At 40.0% G+C, this 16,599-nt stretch overlaps 1 protein-coding gene across 1 annotated transcript in view; it reads left to right on the top strand.

Annotated features, from left to right (window-relative positions):
• The window catches only part of COL25A1 (collagen type XXV alpha 1 chain), a 658,924-nt gene that overhangs the window by 587,862 nt on the left and 54,463 nt on the right, over positions 1 to 16,599 (top strand). Inside the window, exons 27-29 of the mRNA XM_089668497.1 lie at positions 11,101 to 11,151; positions 12,077 to 12,103; positions 14,793 to 14,873. Coding sequence (XP_089524623.1) covers positions 11,101 to 11,151; positions 12,077 to 12,103; positions 14,793 to 14,873 — 159 coding nt within the window. The remainder of the gene's footprint in view (positions 1 to 11,100; positions 11,152 to 12,076; positions 12,104 to 14,792; positions 14,874 to 16,599) is intronic.

Genomic DNA, 16,599 nt, shown 5'->3' with positions numbered 1-16,599 from the left:
GGCTATGGCCCCCTGGTCCATTGGCTGAAGGATTGAAGTTGTGTTTTTAGGTAGATATACTATCTTTACATCTGTGTTTAGGTCATCAAGATACTGGGGATGGCCTGGAGCATTATCAAGCAGGAGGATAATTTTAAAAGGAATGCCCTTTTCTTGACAATAATGCTTCACTGAGGGTATGAAGCAGTGGATGAACCAATCCTCAAATAAAGCTTGAGTCATCCATGCCTTGTTATTTGCTCGGTAGTAAACAGGCAGTGTGTTCTTTCTAACTCTGCTCAATGCACGTGGGTTTTCAGAGCGATAGATAAGCAAAGGCTTCAACTTAAACCCGGTAACATTTCCTCCCAACAACAATGTGACCCTGTCCTTAAATGCCTTAAAGCCAGGCATTGTCTTAGCTTCTTTGTGTATATAGGATCTTTCAGGCATTTTCTTCCAAAAAAGTCCAGTTTCATCCACATTGAAGATCTGTTCTGGACAGTAGCCACCTTGCTCTATGATTTTATCAAATTGGTCAACAAATTTTTCTGCTGCTTCTACATCTGCACTTGCTGCCTCACCACTGACACTCCGATTATGCAGCTTGAATCTTCGAGAAAACCGTTGAAACCATCCGTTACTTGCTGTAAAGGTTTCGGTTGAACCGCTGCGTGCTTGCAAAGTCTCAAAGATATTGAGTGCCTTGGCTTGAATTATTGAAAGGTTCAATGGCATTCTTTTTTGAATCTGGTCATCAAACCAGATAGCCAGTAACTTCTCCATATCATGAATTAGGCCTTTCCGCTGTCTAGTTATTATGGCTTTAAAGCCTGTTGATGCTTTCACTGCCTCTTTTACTCTATCTTTATCCTTAAGGATTGTTGAAATGGTTGAATGTGCCAGATGCAAGTCATGTGCTATCTCATGGACTTTTTTGCCACCTTCATAATCCTTTATGATCTTTATTTTCTTCTCAAGATCAATAGCCTTCCTTTGTTTCTTGGCATTTTCTGGTGCAACCTTGCTTTTCCTTTTTGGAGACATCTGGGGTAAAGTACAATACAGAATAAGGCACCCAGATCACACACAACTTGTATGCTTGAAGAAAAAGCTTTATAAATAGTTACACTGTACTGTACATACTGTAATGTACTATATCTGTACTGTATACAGTATTGTCACACTACTGTGCTGTATTGTGTGGGCCTGAGAGAGATCCTGGACTGTATACAGTACAGTACAGTATATAGTACAGTATAGCTGTTTATAAAGTTTTTATACAGTAATTTACAGTACTGAATACTGACCAGGAAACCAGCAGTACCGGACCTCAGAATAGTGTACAATTTCAGCAGGGCCGCTACCACCGCTACCACGTCCGCTACCACGTCCGCTACCACGTTTAGCGCGTAACCACGTTTTAGCACGTACCGTCGGTGAGATGGTCGTAAGTGTGAGCGGTCGTAACGGTGAAGAGATGGTCGTAAGTGCGAGCGGTCGATAAACAGGTAGGTCGTTAAGCGAGGAGTATCTGTAATTTAAAAAAAAATCCATAAATGCATGCAATAATTATGAAATAAAGTCCATGTGCTTTCCCAAACTCATTCAAACGTGCATAATCCTCCACCATTCAAAATCTCTGCTCACCTCCACTATGCGACTAGCCCTCTTACAGGTCAAAGTGCTTATTTCCTTATATTTAGAATCCTGAAGGTATTATCTCTCTCGTATGTGGACTCTCTCCCATCCGATAATATCGCTTTCAATTATTCAAATGGAACGTTTGGCGGTGAAAACTCACACAAGAAAGGGGACCCCCATATTGTAGTAAAGGAATTACATTTAATAAATAAAAAATGCACTGACAAGCTATTAAAAACAAATGCGCATACCTGTAAGTCACGGAGCTGGCGCTCTCGCATCACGACCTGACCTGAGGAACTACACTAGTACAGTGGTACTACTGAGGAAGTCACATGCCCGTGAAAATACGCGTGGCAGGGAGCTTGGAATTGGAAGTGGGGCAATTAATCGATTTTTATTTTCTTGCAACCCATAGCTGCAGGAAAGAATATTGCATCATCTATGGCTTGCCTTGCCTTTAGTCCCTGACTAAACCACTGACCAGTGGAAGGTTAACTACAGTCTGCTGGTGTCAGAGCCCTTTAATTCTCTGAGGAGCACTCCTTCTCAAATGATTGCATTTGCATTCCACACAGCAAATCAAGCAATCCAGTTTCTGCAGTCTGGGAAAACCTTTGAGTGGAGTCAGGGGAAAGGCAGCACACCAGTCCTGGGCCTTATTCTCCATTCTCCACAGTCATGCTATGGCTTCTGTTTTCAGCTCTCATGCTAGCAGTCCCAGAGGCTACCCCAGGGCTTAGTAAGTGAGGGGAAACTTTGCTGACTTCAGTCATCCAATCTTTTGCTAGCAAAAATGCAGTTTTTCTAATTTTCCTTGCACGTGATTGGGTATTCTTTGCAAAGTGAAACTTCTGCACATTTACGAAGCTCTGAGGCAAGTGCCCCTGTGAAGTGTATATTGTAAACTCACCCCGAGCAACAAAGTTTACTTGCAATTACCTTCCAAAGAGGGGAAAAAGGGACACCCTTTAGGACAAAGCATGTAGGCAAAGGAAATCCCTCCCATGACACCTCACCAGTTATGTGGTCCATTAAGAATTAATAGGCAAAAATTATTGGATAAACCCAACAGTGATAATGTGATAATAAAAACATTTATGCCAAAACTGAATGAAGTGTCATACTTTTGTTAGTTGAGTATTACACTTATTATAGAGGTCTACATTACTGTTCAAAATGAGGGACAGCTGAGACGGAAAGGGGGACAGAGGGATTTGGCACCAAAAAGAGTTGCAGCGCCTCCAAATGAGAGACAGTTGGGAGGTATGCTTTAACACATGCTGATGCAACCTTCAGGTGACTGCATCTTCCATCCTACCAGAACCCTATCTGACCAATTGATCTTCAGGTAGGAAAGTCAGCAGTGGGACCCCTACATCTGCTCAATATTGTATGAAAATGTCCAAGTGGAGCTTACTGTGCAGATAATCTGCAAGTATATTTAGCACTACCCCCTTAAGGGTTGTTTAGTAATTTGTTTTTGGTTCCCTGTCAATCTCAATCTCTTGTGGCAAACCCAGCCTCTGCTGACCCACCACCATGTTCCTGTGACTACAGTAAATCAACTATAAAACAGACTTGCACACAAGTTAGTTTAAACCAATGCAAAGTTTATGTTGGAATTAAAGGTAACTTGGTCAGAAAGAGCAAAATGACCTTTATGTAGCAAATATAACCACTCTATAACCACTCTTGGTAATTGTGAACAAAAGTAACAACATTCACCATAAAGCAACAATGACTGTTAGCAGGCCTGCTTTCAGAAATAATCCACTGCCTCCAATCTGATGGGACTGCTGCATCCCCAGAGAGCAGAAAACAAGTAATAAGAAATAGGTAAGCTCACTGTAGGTCCTTAGAGCTAGATGACAAGGATTAAATGTGAAGGAAAGTGAATGTTCAGTTGAAATTGAGCACTGTCCCTTTAAGAAAACTACAATGTCTTCTGCACGCTCCTTGGAGCCCAGTTAGTGTAAAGTTGAGTTGAGGTGTAGGCTATAGTTCCCTGGGATGGAAATAAAAATATAGGGAAGGGATAAAGGAGATTTAACACCTTTCCTCTTGGTGGTAGCGAATTAGGCAGGGTCAACATGGGGCAGATTTGAAGTAATGAATAGAAACAATTGGCATGAATGTCTATAGGCAAAGACAGTTCCTTTTGTACATCAAAGGCAAAAGTTAACAGTAATGGGATTCCTGCTTTGTTGAGGAAGGCAAACTTGTTGTTTCAGTGAACACTGCTGTATCCTGGCCTGCAACTGTATGTCCTGCGATCAGCTTGTTCAATAAACTGCAGTGTAGATGTATCTCAACGATGGCAGCTTCGAGAACTAGGCCGCAAACTGAAGCAACTACATATAATGCTTATAACTATGTGTAGGTAGATAGCTGAGGTGGCAAACTGTCAGTATTCACTTGGTTAGTGGATGCATGGGTCTCTTTCGCCCGATTAGGCAATCCAGCAGATTGTAGCGGTCTGTCTCTGTCTGCAAACGGGGTCAGTCCACGGACTCTCCAGCTGAGACCCGACATCCTGTCTGGTCTCCTGCTGACAGATTGGCCTGTTGGGCAATGTGACAGATCGGGTGGTCAGTAGGCTTTTTCTGCTCTTCCTCTCTGTCCAACTCCAGCTCCGTAGCCTAGTTCAACACTTCAGCCATCAGCATACCTCCTTCTCTCCACACTCCTGGGATTTAATATTTATATGCCCTTGCCCACATACTTCCAGAAGGTTGTTCTGTCCATGTGAGTGACCCTGAATGGCAGACTACCACCATCTAATGTCCATTATATAGTACTGCAAGTAATCACATTTCAATGGGTTACATATATGACACCAAAAAATGTCTCTACGTACATTACTCACTTGATATTTTTTTATTTTTATTTAAATATTTATTAATTTTTCAGTTTAAATACATATTTCCATCATCAACACATTATAAAAAATAACATCATTTCTTATTTACCCTTTCAAATGCTATTTCTCTAACCCTTCCTCCTCCCCCCACCCCCAACACCCTTCCCTGCTTTTCTCCCAATCTTCTTACTAAAGCAAGTGGAGTTTATCCTACCTTTCACCTTATACTTTCCTATATTTCATGTACAAACCAGCTTTTTCCCATTTCTCCCATTTCGCATAATAAGCCTCCATCTTATCTTCCTGAATATGATAAACTTTTCCCATCTTTCTAATCTGGTCCACTCTTTCTATCCAGTCCTCCTCTCTCGGCACCTCTGTTTTCCGTACCATATGCCTAATTCTTTATATTTATTCACTGTTATATCTGTAGTATGCAAGATACATAATTCTGGGTCTAACCCTACATTGATTTCAGTTATCATTCCTATCAAATAGATTATTGTCTTCCAGAATACTTGGATTTTTGGGCACCCCCACCATATATGGTATACTGTACCTATCTCTCCACATCCCCTCCAACGCCACGGTGAATTCTCTCCACACATCCTATGTTCTACATTTGGTGTGATGTGCCATCTTATTAAACACTTTTAATTTATCTCTACCTCCCTCATACTTACATTTCCGTGAGTTAATCTATATATTTTCTTCTGTTTTTCCTCATCTATCACAACCCCCATATCACTTTCCCATTTTACTATATACATAGGCTTTGTGTTTGTGTCTAATTCAGTGAGAATTTTGTAAACTTTAGCAAAACCATGTTTCCCATCACCTCGTGTCCCCAACAGCATTTCAAACAAATTCCACTCATCTCTTGTCCTTATGGGTTTTGAAAGATTCCCAACAAAACATCTCAATTGAAAATAGCGCCATTCATCTATCTTAGTGAATATCTCTCCCTTTTTTTTATCCAAGTCCTTAAGTGATCCCAATCTACCCTCCACCATAACATCCCTCAGCTGAACATCTTCTTTTTTAAACCATCTACCTGCTATCTCTTCTCTGCCTGGGGTAAAAAACTCTGTGTTTCTCAGTGGCATCAATATTGAGTTGAAGTCCCACTTCATATTTTTGTGAAAATTATCCCAAACCCTTAAAACATTTAAAGTGTATATATTTACATTATCTTTTAAACTTCTATATTGTGTTGGCACCCACACCACTCTGCCTAGGTTTGTTCCGCTGAGTTTATTTTCAATTCTCACCCAACTTTTCTCATGGTTATACGTCCAGTCTATAATTCTTGCTAATATTACTGCTTTATAGTATCTTCTAAAGTCTGGAACCCCCAATCCACCTCTCTCTTTATTCCTACTTAACAATTCATAGGATACTCTTGGTTTTTTATTCCTTCATATATATCTTGTTATCATTTTTTTAATTACTTTAAAGTAGGCTTCTAGGAGTTTGATTGGAATCTTTTGAAATCTATATAGTATTTTGGGTACAATTACCATTTTTACCAGATTTATACGCCCTATCCATGTTGGGCTTCCTCCTTCTAATATTTTTAGTTCCTCCCTGATCTCATTTAACAATGAAATGTAGTTTAATTAATATAGATATTTATATGAAGCTGTAAGTTTTACACCTAAGTATTTTATATCTCTATCCTTCCATATAAAGGGGAATTCCTTTTGTATCTTTCCTTTTTCACTTTTTACAATATTTATATTTGATAATTCCCCATATTCCTTCAATTTATATTTGATAATTCCCCATATTCCTTCAATAGCTTCATTAAGTTTGGCAGTGTTATCCTGGGATTTCCTACATAGAACAGCAAATCATCCACAAAGGCAGCCACTTTATGTTCTATATCTTCTATCTGAATTCCCTTTACATCTCTATTCTGCCTTATTGTTGACAGCAAGGGTTCCAATGACAGAACATACAACAGTGGGGACAGTGGGCAACCCTGTCTTGTTCCGTTTGACATCTCAATGGGTTTTGACTTCTCCCCGTTCACCACAATAACTGCGGAGGGATACCTATACAACTTTCCTATCCACTCTCTCATTCTAGCCCCAATTCCCAGAACTTCCAGGGTATCCATCATGAATCACCAATCCACTCTATCAAATGCCTTCTCGGCATCAATCAAGAGTACCACCACCGGATCTTTTCCCTTTCTACTTTTTTGAATAAGCATCAATGATCTTAACCCATTATCTTTGCCCTCTCTCCCCGGGACAAAACCAACCTGATCCCCATGTATCCATTCGGGTATTAATTCTTTCAATCTATTTGCTAGAACCTTTGCGTATAACTTAGTGTCAGTATTCAATAATGAGATAGGTCTATAACTCGAACACTGAGAAGCGTCTTTCCTTCCTTGTAAGTACCACATGGGCCTGTAACGATTCTCCTCTTACTTCCATCCCTCCTCCCAGAGCATTCATATATCTTCGGAGCTTTGGTATTAATATTTCGCTATATTTTTTATAGTATCTCACCGTGTAACCATCTGGTCCTGGACTTTTCCCTGATGCTGTATTTTTTAATGCTGTTTTTATTTCTTCCTGTGAGATTTCTGCATCTAGGGAATTCAGTTGTTCCTCACTTAATTTTGGTAACCCAGCCTTCTCCAGATATATCTTTCTTTTTTGGTTTCTTTCAGTTTCAGTGTTTCAGTCCAGGGGACTTATATTATACAATTTTCTATAGTATTCCATAAATACTTTGGCAATTTCTTTAGTTGAGTGTACCAGTTCACCCTTGCAGTTTTTAATTTTTTCTATATAGTTCCTATTTTTCTTTTTCCTCAAGGCTCTCATCAGATGTCTAGGTCTGTCTCACCATCTATACCTCTCACGTAATACTTTATTATAAACTCTCCTCCTCTCCTCTTCCATCACAGCCTCTAGTTCTTCTTTCTTTTTTATTACCTTCTGCTTTATTTCTTTTGTTATTCTATTCTTATGTATCTGTTCCAATTCACTTATTTCTTTTAGAAGCCCACTCATTTTCTCTCTTCTTTCTTTTTTCTTTTTTACCCCAATCGCTATCAGTACTCCTCTTATATATGCCTTATGAGATTCCCACTCTGTGGCTATCAACACCTCTCCTGTCTCATTCTCCTTAAAAAATCGTTCAATCTCCTCCCCGATCTTCTGAGCAGTATCTTTTTCTAGGAGAATTGCCTCGTTCAACTTCCATCCCAGCCCTCCTGCCATCTTCCTTCCCCACTCTATTTTCATAGTGACCGGGGCATGATCCAAAAAAGATATTGCTTCTATCCCTACCTGAACCACATATTCAATTAGTTGATGCTCTATTAATATATAATGTAATTTTGAGTACATCTTATGCATATTTGAGAAGAAGGTATAGTCTCTATCCTGCATATGTGTAATTCTCCAGGCATGTACCAGTTGACACTCATGTATTTATTTTTTCAATAGTCTCAGGGCTCTACAGCCCTCTCTCTGCGTATGAGAAGTAGCGTCTTTTTGTGGATCCATACAGAAATTGAAATCTCCTGCCAGAATCAAGCGGCCTTTTTTAAAGTCCATTAGCTTCCTCAGCAACCTTTTCAAAAACACCTCCGGCTTTTTATTAGGACAATAAATATTAGCCAATGTACACTCGATTTCCTGTAGTTTACCTCTTAGAAACAAAAATCTCCCTTCTGGATCTCTTTTTCTGTCTTCCAACTCAAACCTAATGTTTTTTGCCAACCCTATTGCTACTCCTTTTGCTCTTTTAATCAGTGAGTCTGCATAATACCATGTTGGATGGTACCTAGATTTCAACTTAACATTTGACTCTATCTCAAAATGTGTCTCCTGTAAGAAAACCACTGAAGCTGCTCTATGTTGTAGCTCTTTAAATAGTCTAAATCTTTTCCCGGGACAATTCAACCCATTTACATTGTAAGTTATAAACTGTACCTCTTCCATCTTTCTTAAATCTTCCCTCTTCTCCTCCATCTATGTTCTTTCTTTTTTTCTTGCTTTTATATCTCCTTCTATCCTGCAGGGAGTTACCCTCGATTCTCCTCCCCCCCTCCCATTTTCCCATCCCCCTCCTCCCCTCCCCCTCCCTCTCCCCTCCCCCCCCCCTCTTTTTAGGCCTCTAGTATGCCTATCCATCATTTGTGGGAGTAAAATCCACCTTTGATTTAATCCTTAGGGCTAGACTCCGCCCATGGACGACTCTCTCTCTCTATCCAGCCTCCCCATTGACCCCCATTTCCTGCGGAGACATCTCAAGGAGTGGAGAGAGGCCGGAAGGGAGAGGGAGGAAAGAGTAAAAAAAAAAAAATTCCCACTCTTCCCCCCTCCCCCCCCCTCTCTTACCTCCCTCCCCCTACAAGCTGCCAATCCTCCTTTCTTTTAGGTCTAGTTTCCCTATGTTCTTCTTCCCAACCAGCGATTTCCATTCTTTGCAGTTCGAGTCTATCACAGAAGTTTCTCAGGTCCTCTGGGAACCTCAGATAAGCTGTAACTCCATTCTTCCATCCTATTAGGCACTCCGGTATCCCCCATCTATATTGCACGTTCTGTTTTTTCATCTGCTTTAGCAGGGGTTTCAGGGATCTCCTTCTCCACAGAGTCTCTGGTGTTAGATCTGCAAATATCTGAATATCTATTTCTCCATATTTAATTATTGTTTTTCCTTTAGTCTTCCTCCAAATTTCTTCTTTATCTTGAAGCTTATAAAATTTAACAAGTGTATCTCGGCCTTTCCTTCCCAAAATTTTGTTGGAGTTTTCATATTCTAAAAATTCCTTCTATTTTAGTCCTTTCAATATCAGAACCGTCCATTATGGAGTTTAGGATTTTACCAACTAGTTCTTGCAATATTTCTCCTTTTGGGCTCTCTGGGACCCCTCGTATCCTGATATTTCTCCTCCTATCCCTATTTTCTTGTATCTCAGCCTTGTAAAGAAATTTTTCCTGAACTTTCCCCATATTGATTATCTTCTTTTCTAATTCGGAAATGTCTTAGGTCTGATTTTTAACTTTCTCCTCCGTTTCTTCCACTCTCATTAACAGCTGCCCTAGATCATTCCGAATATTTACCATTTCTTGCTTTATTGTTTTCTCCAAATCTTTGAACATTTCTGCCATCTCTTTTTTATTTGGTATTTGTAGTCCTTTTTCCATCTCCATATTTCCTAATATTTGTTGGCTGCTAATATTCAGGCCCAATGATAGTCTAGGGCTACTTTCCAGACTAAGTTCTACTTCTCCTTTTTCATTTATACCTTGGGGCCTTTCTGGGGTCACGTTTCCCTGGGACGTATATTTTTTAATTGTGCCGGTTTGGGACCCTTTAAGCCCACTTCCTTTAACGCTTTTGTTTTTCATTTCTTCTGTGGCTCTTATTCTCCTTTATAGACTCAGGATTGGAAAAGTTCAGCTATTAATACACACGTCCCAACCCTGTCCAATCATTTGTCCTTTAACTTTTCTTTCATTTAGTCTTCTTCTCCTTTCCACATCTTTGTGTTCCCTGGGGGTCCCCCTTTCTCTCCTTCACACTCTGCTTTCCCAAACAGCACAGTATAGGATATAGCATACATCAAGCCTCAGCCAGTCTCACTCACCCTCCTCGCACTTCTCTTCTTGTGAGACGGCTCCAGGCTACCTCTGTCAGTCCTTTCAGCAGGTTTTTTCTCAGGGGGATTCTCCAGGGTGTCCTCTGTTCTTTTATCCTTGGGCTAGGGCATCTCTTTCTCCTTAGCAGCAGCCAGGCAGCATTCCGGGGAGCGGACCGGCAAGCAGACCAGCGTCTTCCTCTCTCCACAGGACGCCGGCCGGCTTCCTCGTTTCCCAGCAATCCTCAGCGGCCGACCACGTGTTCACGCCGCACCTCCCCATCTCCCGGCAACCAGACACACTGTCACCGCTGGGCTTCGAACAAGCCGACCTCCGACTCCCGGCTCACCTCTACAGAGGGCGGCCACTCATCCACAGGGTCCTCTCAAGCAGAGGTAGGTCTCGCCTCGCAGGGCTCCTGCATCTCAAGGGAGCTTGGGAACCTGGAGAGATCGGATAGCGGAGCATTGTCCAAGATGCTCCTACATCGAGCCCTCCTCAGCTGCCATGATCAGGCTCCGCCCCCCATGCATTACTCACTTGATATTGATACATACAGTACCTTATAGGAAAATCAGCTAGGCCTACTTATTATAGAGTTGTAGTGTACACATGTCAAAAATGCAGGCAAAATTAATGAAAACAGCAGGAAACTTCTATATTGCTGTTTAGTTGGAGGTGTTAGTTATTTTATCCTAGCACTAGTAAATAGTGTATTGCATCCTAAAGACTTTTAAATGTGGAATAAAAGTTTTAAATTTTTTTCTATTTTCTTGATACCTTTTAAATATGTGTGGCAATACAATAGTTAAAACAGCATTTAAATTATGCAAATATACCTTTCGTTCCTTGTGAAATGGCTTAGTTAGGTGATTGCAAAAGCAATCCTAATCATTCATACAGAACAATTTGTAATGATTTTTCTGCTGCAGGATGCTCAAAGCTCAAAAAAACTGTAATCTGAATTTTCAATCTTTTTTCTAAAACAAATTATTTTTACAGATCATCGGCCCACCTGGCCCACCAGGACCCCATGGCCCCCCAGGCCCAATGGTATGTTGATTATGAATGCATTACATATTGTTTTATTTGTTGAAATTGTTGAACAGGATTTAGTTCCTGCAGACTTAATGTTAAAACAATGCCATATCTTTGCCTATTTTGTTAATAATATCACCATTTATATTTTAACTGTATATCAGGTTTGTGGTGATGACCATCTCACTGGCTAGTGATAAGTTATGGCTTATATGTAATCAAAACACACATTTACATACATAAAAAAATTAATTTGCCTTCCCTTGCTCCTCCCCACCCCCATGCCTTTAACATGCTAATGCCTATTAGCTCTATGCAGGTAGATCAGGGCTTGTGAGAGGGATGGCAGGGTGATGTAGTTAGCTTTCCAAAAACAGTACCACACCCTCAGTACTCCTCTCCACAGTCCTCGGTCCTGATGTAAGTAGTAGGCTGGCTCTTTGTGGCATTGTGAAAATATTAAAATACCATGATTGACTTACCTGTTAAAAAAATACCTTGATTGGTGGGTGTCAGTCTGGAGGATTGGGCTTCCTTGGCAGACTGCATTTGCGTGCAAACCTCCCTGGATAACAACCACAATTGTTGACAAACCTCCGTGTTTGAAAGAACTGAAATCCAATGAATAAATTAGGTGAATTCAGGACAGTCAGGTTGGGAACGAAAAGGCTAGATGAAGCTAGACACCCTTTAGGCAAGAAATGTGGTGAAGCTCACAGTGTGCAGTGAATTCAAAGTAAGCAGTTTCAATACAGGGGAGCCTGTATAACTGTGCAAAACTGAAGGTAAGGCTGGAGTACAGCTTTAACATTGCTGCCTTATATTTTGTGGCATCCATTTATGTTATCCAGACCAATATGCAAGGAGAGGCTTGACTGTATTTAATAATATTATTCATTTGAAAAATCTCGCTAGTATTATAACATTTAAATTTTTTTAGGGACCACATGGATTGCCAGGTCCAAAGGTAAGTGCATTCGGTCTAATTTTAAAGTGTGCATTTGTTGTGGATTTTTCTTGTAATATATTATTGGTGCATGCTTACATGTTATGTGTATGTATTGTCTAATATGTTGTTTTATATATGTAAATCTTTAAGCTCAAATATACAATTTTATAGTAAAATTGACTAAATATTAAAAAAAAACTAGTGACCATTGAGCTTCTTTAGTGTTAAAGTGGAACTCGCAAATGAGGGGACATTCTCTTTGGTCTTTTTTTCTGTCTAGAACTTCGGCTGGGATATTTTGCTGTGATAGTTAGGGTTCTGCTGGTGTGCATTCTCCATATATTTCTATGCAGACTCCATTAGATGTCCAGTAACTCTATTGCCTGGATTTCATACCCCCAGTAATATACAATAAAGTAGCCTCTTAAAGTGATATTAAAGCTTTGTTTTTAAAAAAACAAAACAAATAACAAACATGTCATACTTACTTGCTCAGTGCAATGGTTTTGTACAGAGCAGCCCCGTTCCTGCCCTTCTTGGGTCCCCCGCTGGAGCTCTGGCTCCTCCCCCTTGACTAGTGTTCTCACTAGCAAGCCGCTTGCTATGGGGGCACTGGTGCGTGCTTGCTCCCAAGCCCTGCTCTATGTGTCCATGAGACACATAGAGCCATGACTTGGCACTGCCCCCCGCTCTCTCCTCACTGGCTGTTATTGTCAGATGATTGCAAAACCCCATGACTCCCAATGCTGTGTCTCAGCAAATGAGGAGAAAAAGGCCCAGGACAGTCAAAGTTACTATGCACATTACTGGATTGAGAAGGGGATCAATTGAGTATTGAGTGGGGGGAGCAACACATAGAAGGTTTTTTGCCTTCATACATAGAATGCATGAAGGTGAAAAAACTTTGAGCCTTTACAGCCACTTTAGAAAAATGAGGAAGTGTGGTTCACAGCAGAGCTCTGACTGTCATAGTGGGAACAGGCATAGGGGCAGAATCTCCCCACTGGGATCATGTACAGCAATAAAGATCCATCAGGAAATCAAAGCCTGCTTCCCTCCACTCAAAGCTAAAAAATGGTTTTGGGTAGAGTTTAACTTAAAGACTCTGTAATTCCAGCTATAGTAGATACAGTAGACTGGATCGTTATTTTAGTATAATCAAGTATTTAAATTTAAAGTGGTACTAAAGGTTCCATTTTTTTGTTCATTAAAATAACAAACGTGTCATACTTACCTGCTCTGTGCAATGGTTTTGCACAGAGCAGCCCCAATCCTCCTCTTTTCGTGTCTCCCTCTAGCACTCCATGCTCCTCCACCCTGCTGAGTGCCCCCACTTCCTATGGGGGCACTTATGCGGGCTGGCTCCCAAGCTGGACTGTTTATATGTATTCAGACACGCAACCCCACCTCCTTCTCTCTGCTCATAGGTTTTGACTGACAGCAGCAGGAGCCAATGGCTCCCACTGCTCTCAGCCAAGCCTATGAGAGCCAGGAGAAGAGCTGCTGTAGAGTGCACAGTCCTGGATCGAGATCGGGCTCAGGTGAGTATTTATGGGGTTGCACAAAAAAAGTTTTTTTACTTTATTGCATTTTAACCTTTTAACTTTACAACCACTTTAAGATAAATGTTTTTGCCACATTGCATTTATCTGATTGGCTCTGGTATGTTCAGTTTGGGTCCAGAAAGCAGTAAACACTCAGCAAAAATTACATAAATTGAAGTTAAAGATTTTCTGTAGTAAACTACATAATAAGAGTAAACTATTATTATTTTATCCATTCCATTTGCAGACTGCATTCCCCTCATGCAGTTATTTTTATACATATTTTTGTGAATAACTGAATGTACGGGTTTTTGCAGTTTAATAAAGTGTTAAAGTATAATAACATTAACTGTTGCAAGCTACCCAATAATATTTTTAGTGTTCTTCTTGTTATTTATGGATGATAAAGCCACATTGATCAAATATTAAAAAATTAATTTTTAGTATTATTTTAGGTGGAGAAGTTGTATAAAAGTCTACCCTGAAAGACAAAAAAGCACTGAAGAGTTTTTCCTCTTATTACAAGATACTTTTGAGCTTAAAGGTTTATTTAGAACAAGCTGCAAATTCCAATGTCTGATCTGTATTAGCTGACCAATGTAAGCAAAACTAGAGAAGTGTAGCCTCGGGGCTTCAGTTATTTTTACTTTTATCAGACTGACAGGATTGAACATTAATATTATCAAGATGTCAAGCATTAAATGCTTTAAATATTGGACCACCAGCCGTTTCATTGGTAAATTCTGCACCCAAAGTATCAGATACGGTCCAGTATTTGGTGAATTGTTTTCCTGTTTTAGTAACAGTTCCAAGCTTCACAATATTTAATATCTTAAATTTCACAATGTAAATCAGGATAGTGAAATAACCCCATTGAATAATTTAACTACCAAGAAAATCATAGGGATTCAAGAAAGCTCACAAAAACGATTTGTGAAGATGATTATTTTGCCAACTTACAATAAAATTTGAAAGGTACAATTGGTGTTTATGTGATAATCACTAATTGTGCAATAGCATTGTAGATTTTACACTTCTGATATGTTTTGTGCTTGCATTGATATAATACAGGCAGGAATTAGCAGTAATCTCAGTGTCTGAACCTCCTCTGTACCAGCTTGCACAGCCAAAACAACAAAATTGGCATCTACTTTTACATTTAGGGTGAACCAGGGTTAAATGGTCTTAAAGGATTGAGGGGTGAGCCAGGTCAAAAGGGTGACAGAGGACCACTGGGTCTTCCAGTAAGTAAAAATCTATTCAATTTCACCTCAATCCATATGCTTCTTTTTATTTTTATTTCAGTGATTACAGTGAATGGCAAATCATGTCACTATATAGTACATTTTATATCAAATTTCTGGAGGAACAAAGCTCCATGTTTCTTTTGTCTGTCATTCACGCAATATTACGTATCCATTTTATAATCTGATCCAACGCAGAGCCAGTGCCAGCATACCATTTCCATGTTATCCACTTACTTGTTGTCCTTGTTTATAATGTCCAAGTCTACAGTGTGGTATATTGATCATGTCTGGCGTGTGTTTTGTTACTATGATTTTTTTTAATCATATGACCAAATAATACTCTGGATCCATTTGCCTGTTGTCACTGATATTACTAAACCTTTGAATAAATGTCATGTTTGTTATACTTATTTTTGCAAAGTGTACCCAATAATTTCTGTAACAAAATACTGATTATGTTTTTGGAGAATGTCATCCCTGTAGAAAATTGTAAAGTGTTACTAAACCCAGGACCATGCATTCACTATATCTGGTCTCCCACAGTACACAGAACATGGAAATGCAATTATTTTAGTAAACATAAACTGCTAAATACATTTCTTATCAGAAGTATATATCAGACTTTGGGCCTCAGTAATGTCTGGCCCAGCACTGGTTAATCTTGCAGGAGGAGTTTTCATTCTTCTCTGACTGTCCTATGAGGCTGTATACCCCCTGAGCCTCTGTCTGAACAGTACTGATTGCCCCAATGCTGATCATATGCACCCTCCGAAGGAATAAAAAAGTTTCTTGCAAAACACACCAAACTGAGCATGTGCAGAGTGACTCTTAGAGCTCTGTACTATCAGCAGATGGGTTGGGGACAGTAGAAGAAAGGGTGGATCAGAGAAGACAGGATCAAACAGCCATTATACACAATGAGGAGGATTAACCCCTTAGGTTCCACAGTGAGTATAACATGCATGCTTTACTGCAAATACAGACTGATTTTACTGTTGTGGGTTTAGTAACACTTTAAGGCTCAATCATCCCAAACTAACAGATACCAGTAGGTCTAATCATCTTCTATATTGGTGTATTTGCCAGAGAAACTCAGTTTGAGTTTCCAGATCTTCCCACTAATGACAGTTTTTAGGCAGATGCCAAATGAGCTAGGATAGCTAAGATAGCTAAGAGACCTCTTACCTTTTAGGATAGCTAAGAGACCTCTTACCTTTTAGGATAGCTAAGAGACCTCTTACCTTTTAGGATAGCTAAGAGACCTCTTCCCTTTTCCTATGGAGTTGCTCCATTTCTGGCCACACCATTGAGATATTGCTTCCTTGCTGTTCCCTCATTAGCTAATGAGATTCTGCAACATTCCAAGGCCAGTGCTGAAGGTTCTCCATTAGGGTAAGTGGTTCCCTCCCCTGGTTGATTCTGCTGCTGATAAAGTGTTACCAGTGGCAGAATCTCCCATCTGACATAGCTTTTAGTGCCATTGTTGATAGTTTTTTATTTGCTTCAGAGGTCTATGTGAAAGCAAAAGCAGCTGAAGCAGGTTTAATGAGGCCAACTGCACTTGCAATGAATTCTCGATCATTTCAGAAGCATCTCAAGCTGATGTAAAAAATAAGCTGCTTTGCCCATCAACATAACTCCTTTCTCTTCCAGTTGATTGTTCTGCTTATTTCACACTAAGCGGAATGCAGTTGGAGCACTGACACTTCCAACTACATAAGAA

The sequence above is a fragment of the Staurois parvus genome, unplaced genomic scaffold (genome assembly GCF_062004578.1).
Source record: "Staurois parvus isolate SC_StPar_1 unplaced genomic scaffold, SC_StPar_1.0 ptg000058l, whole genome shotgun sequence".
In the NCBI taxonomy this organism is placed as follows: domain Eukaryota; kingdom Metazoa; phylum Chordata; class Amphibia; order Anura; family Ranidae; genus Staurois; species Staurois parvus.
The sequence above is the reverse complement of the archived record's forward strand: the minus strand, read 5'-3'. Positions and strand labels throughout refer to the sequence as shown.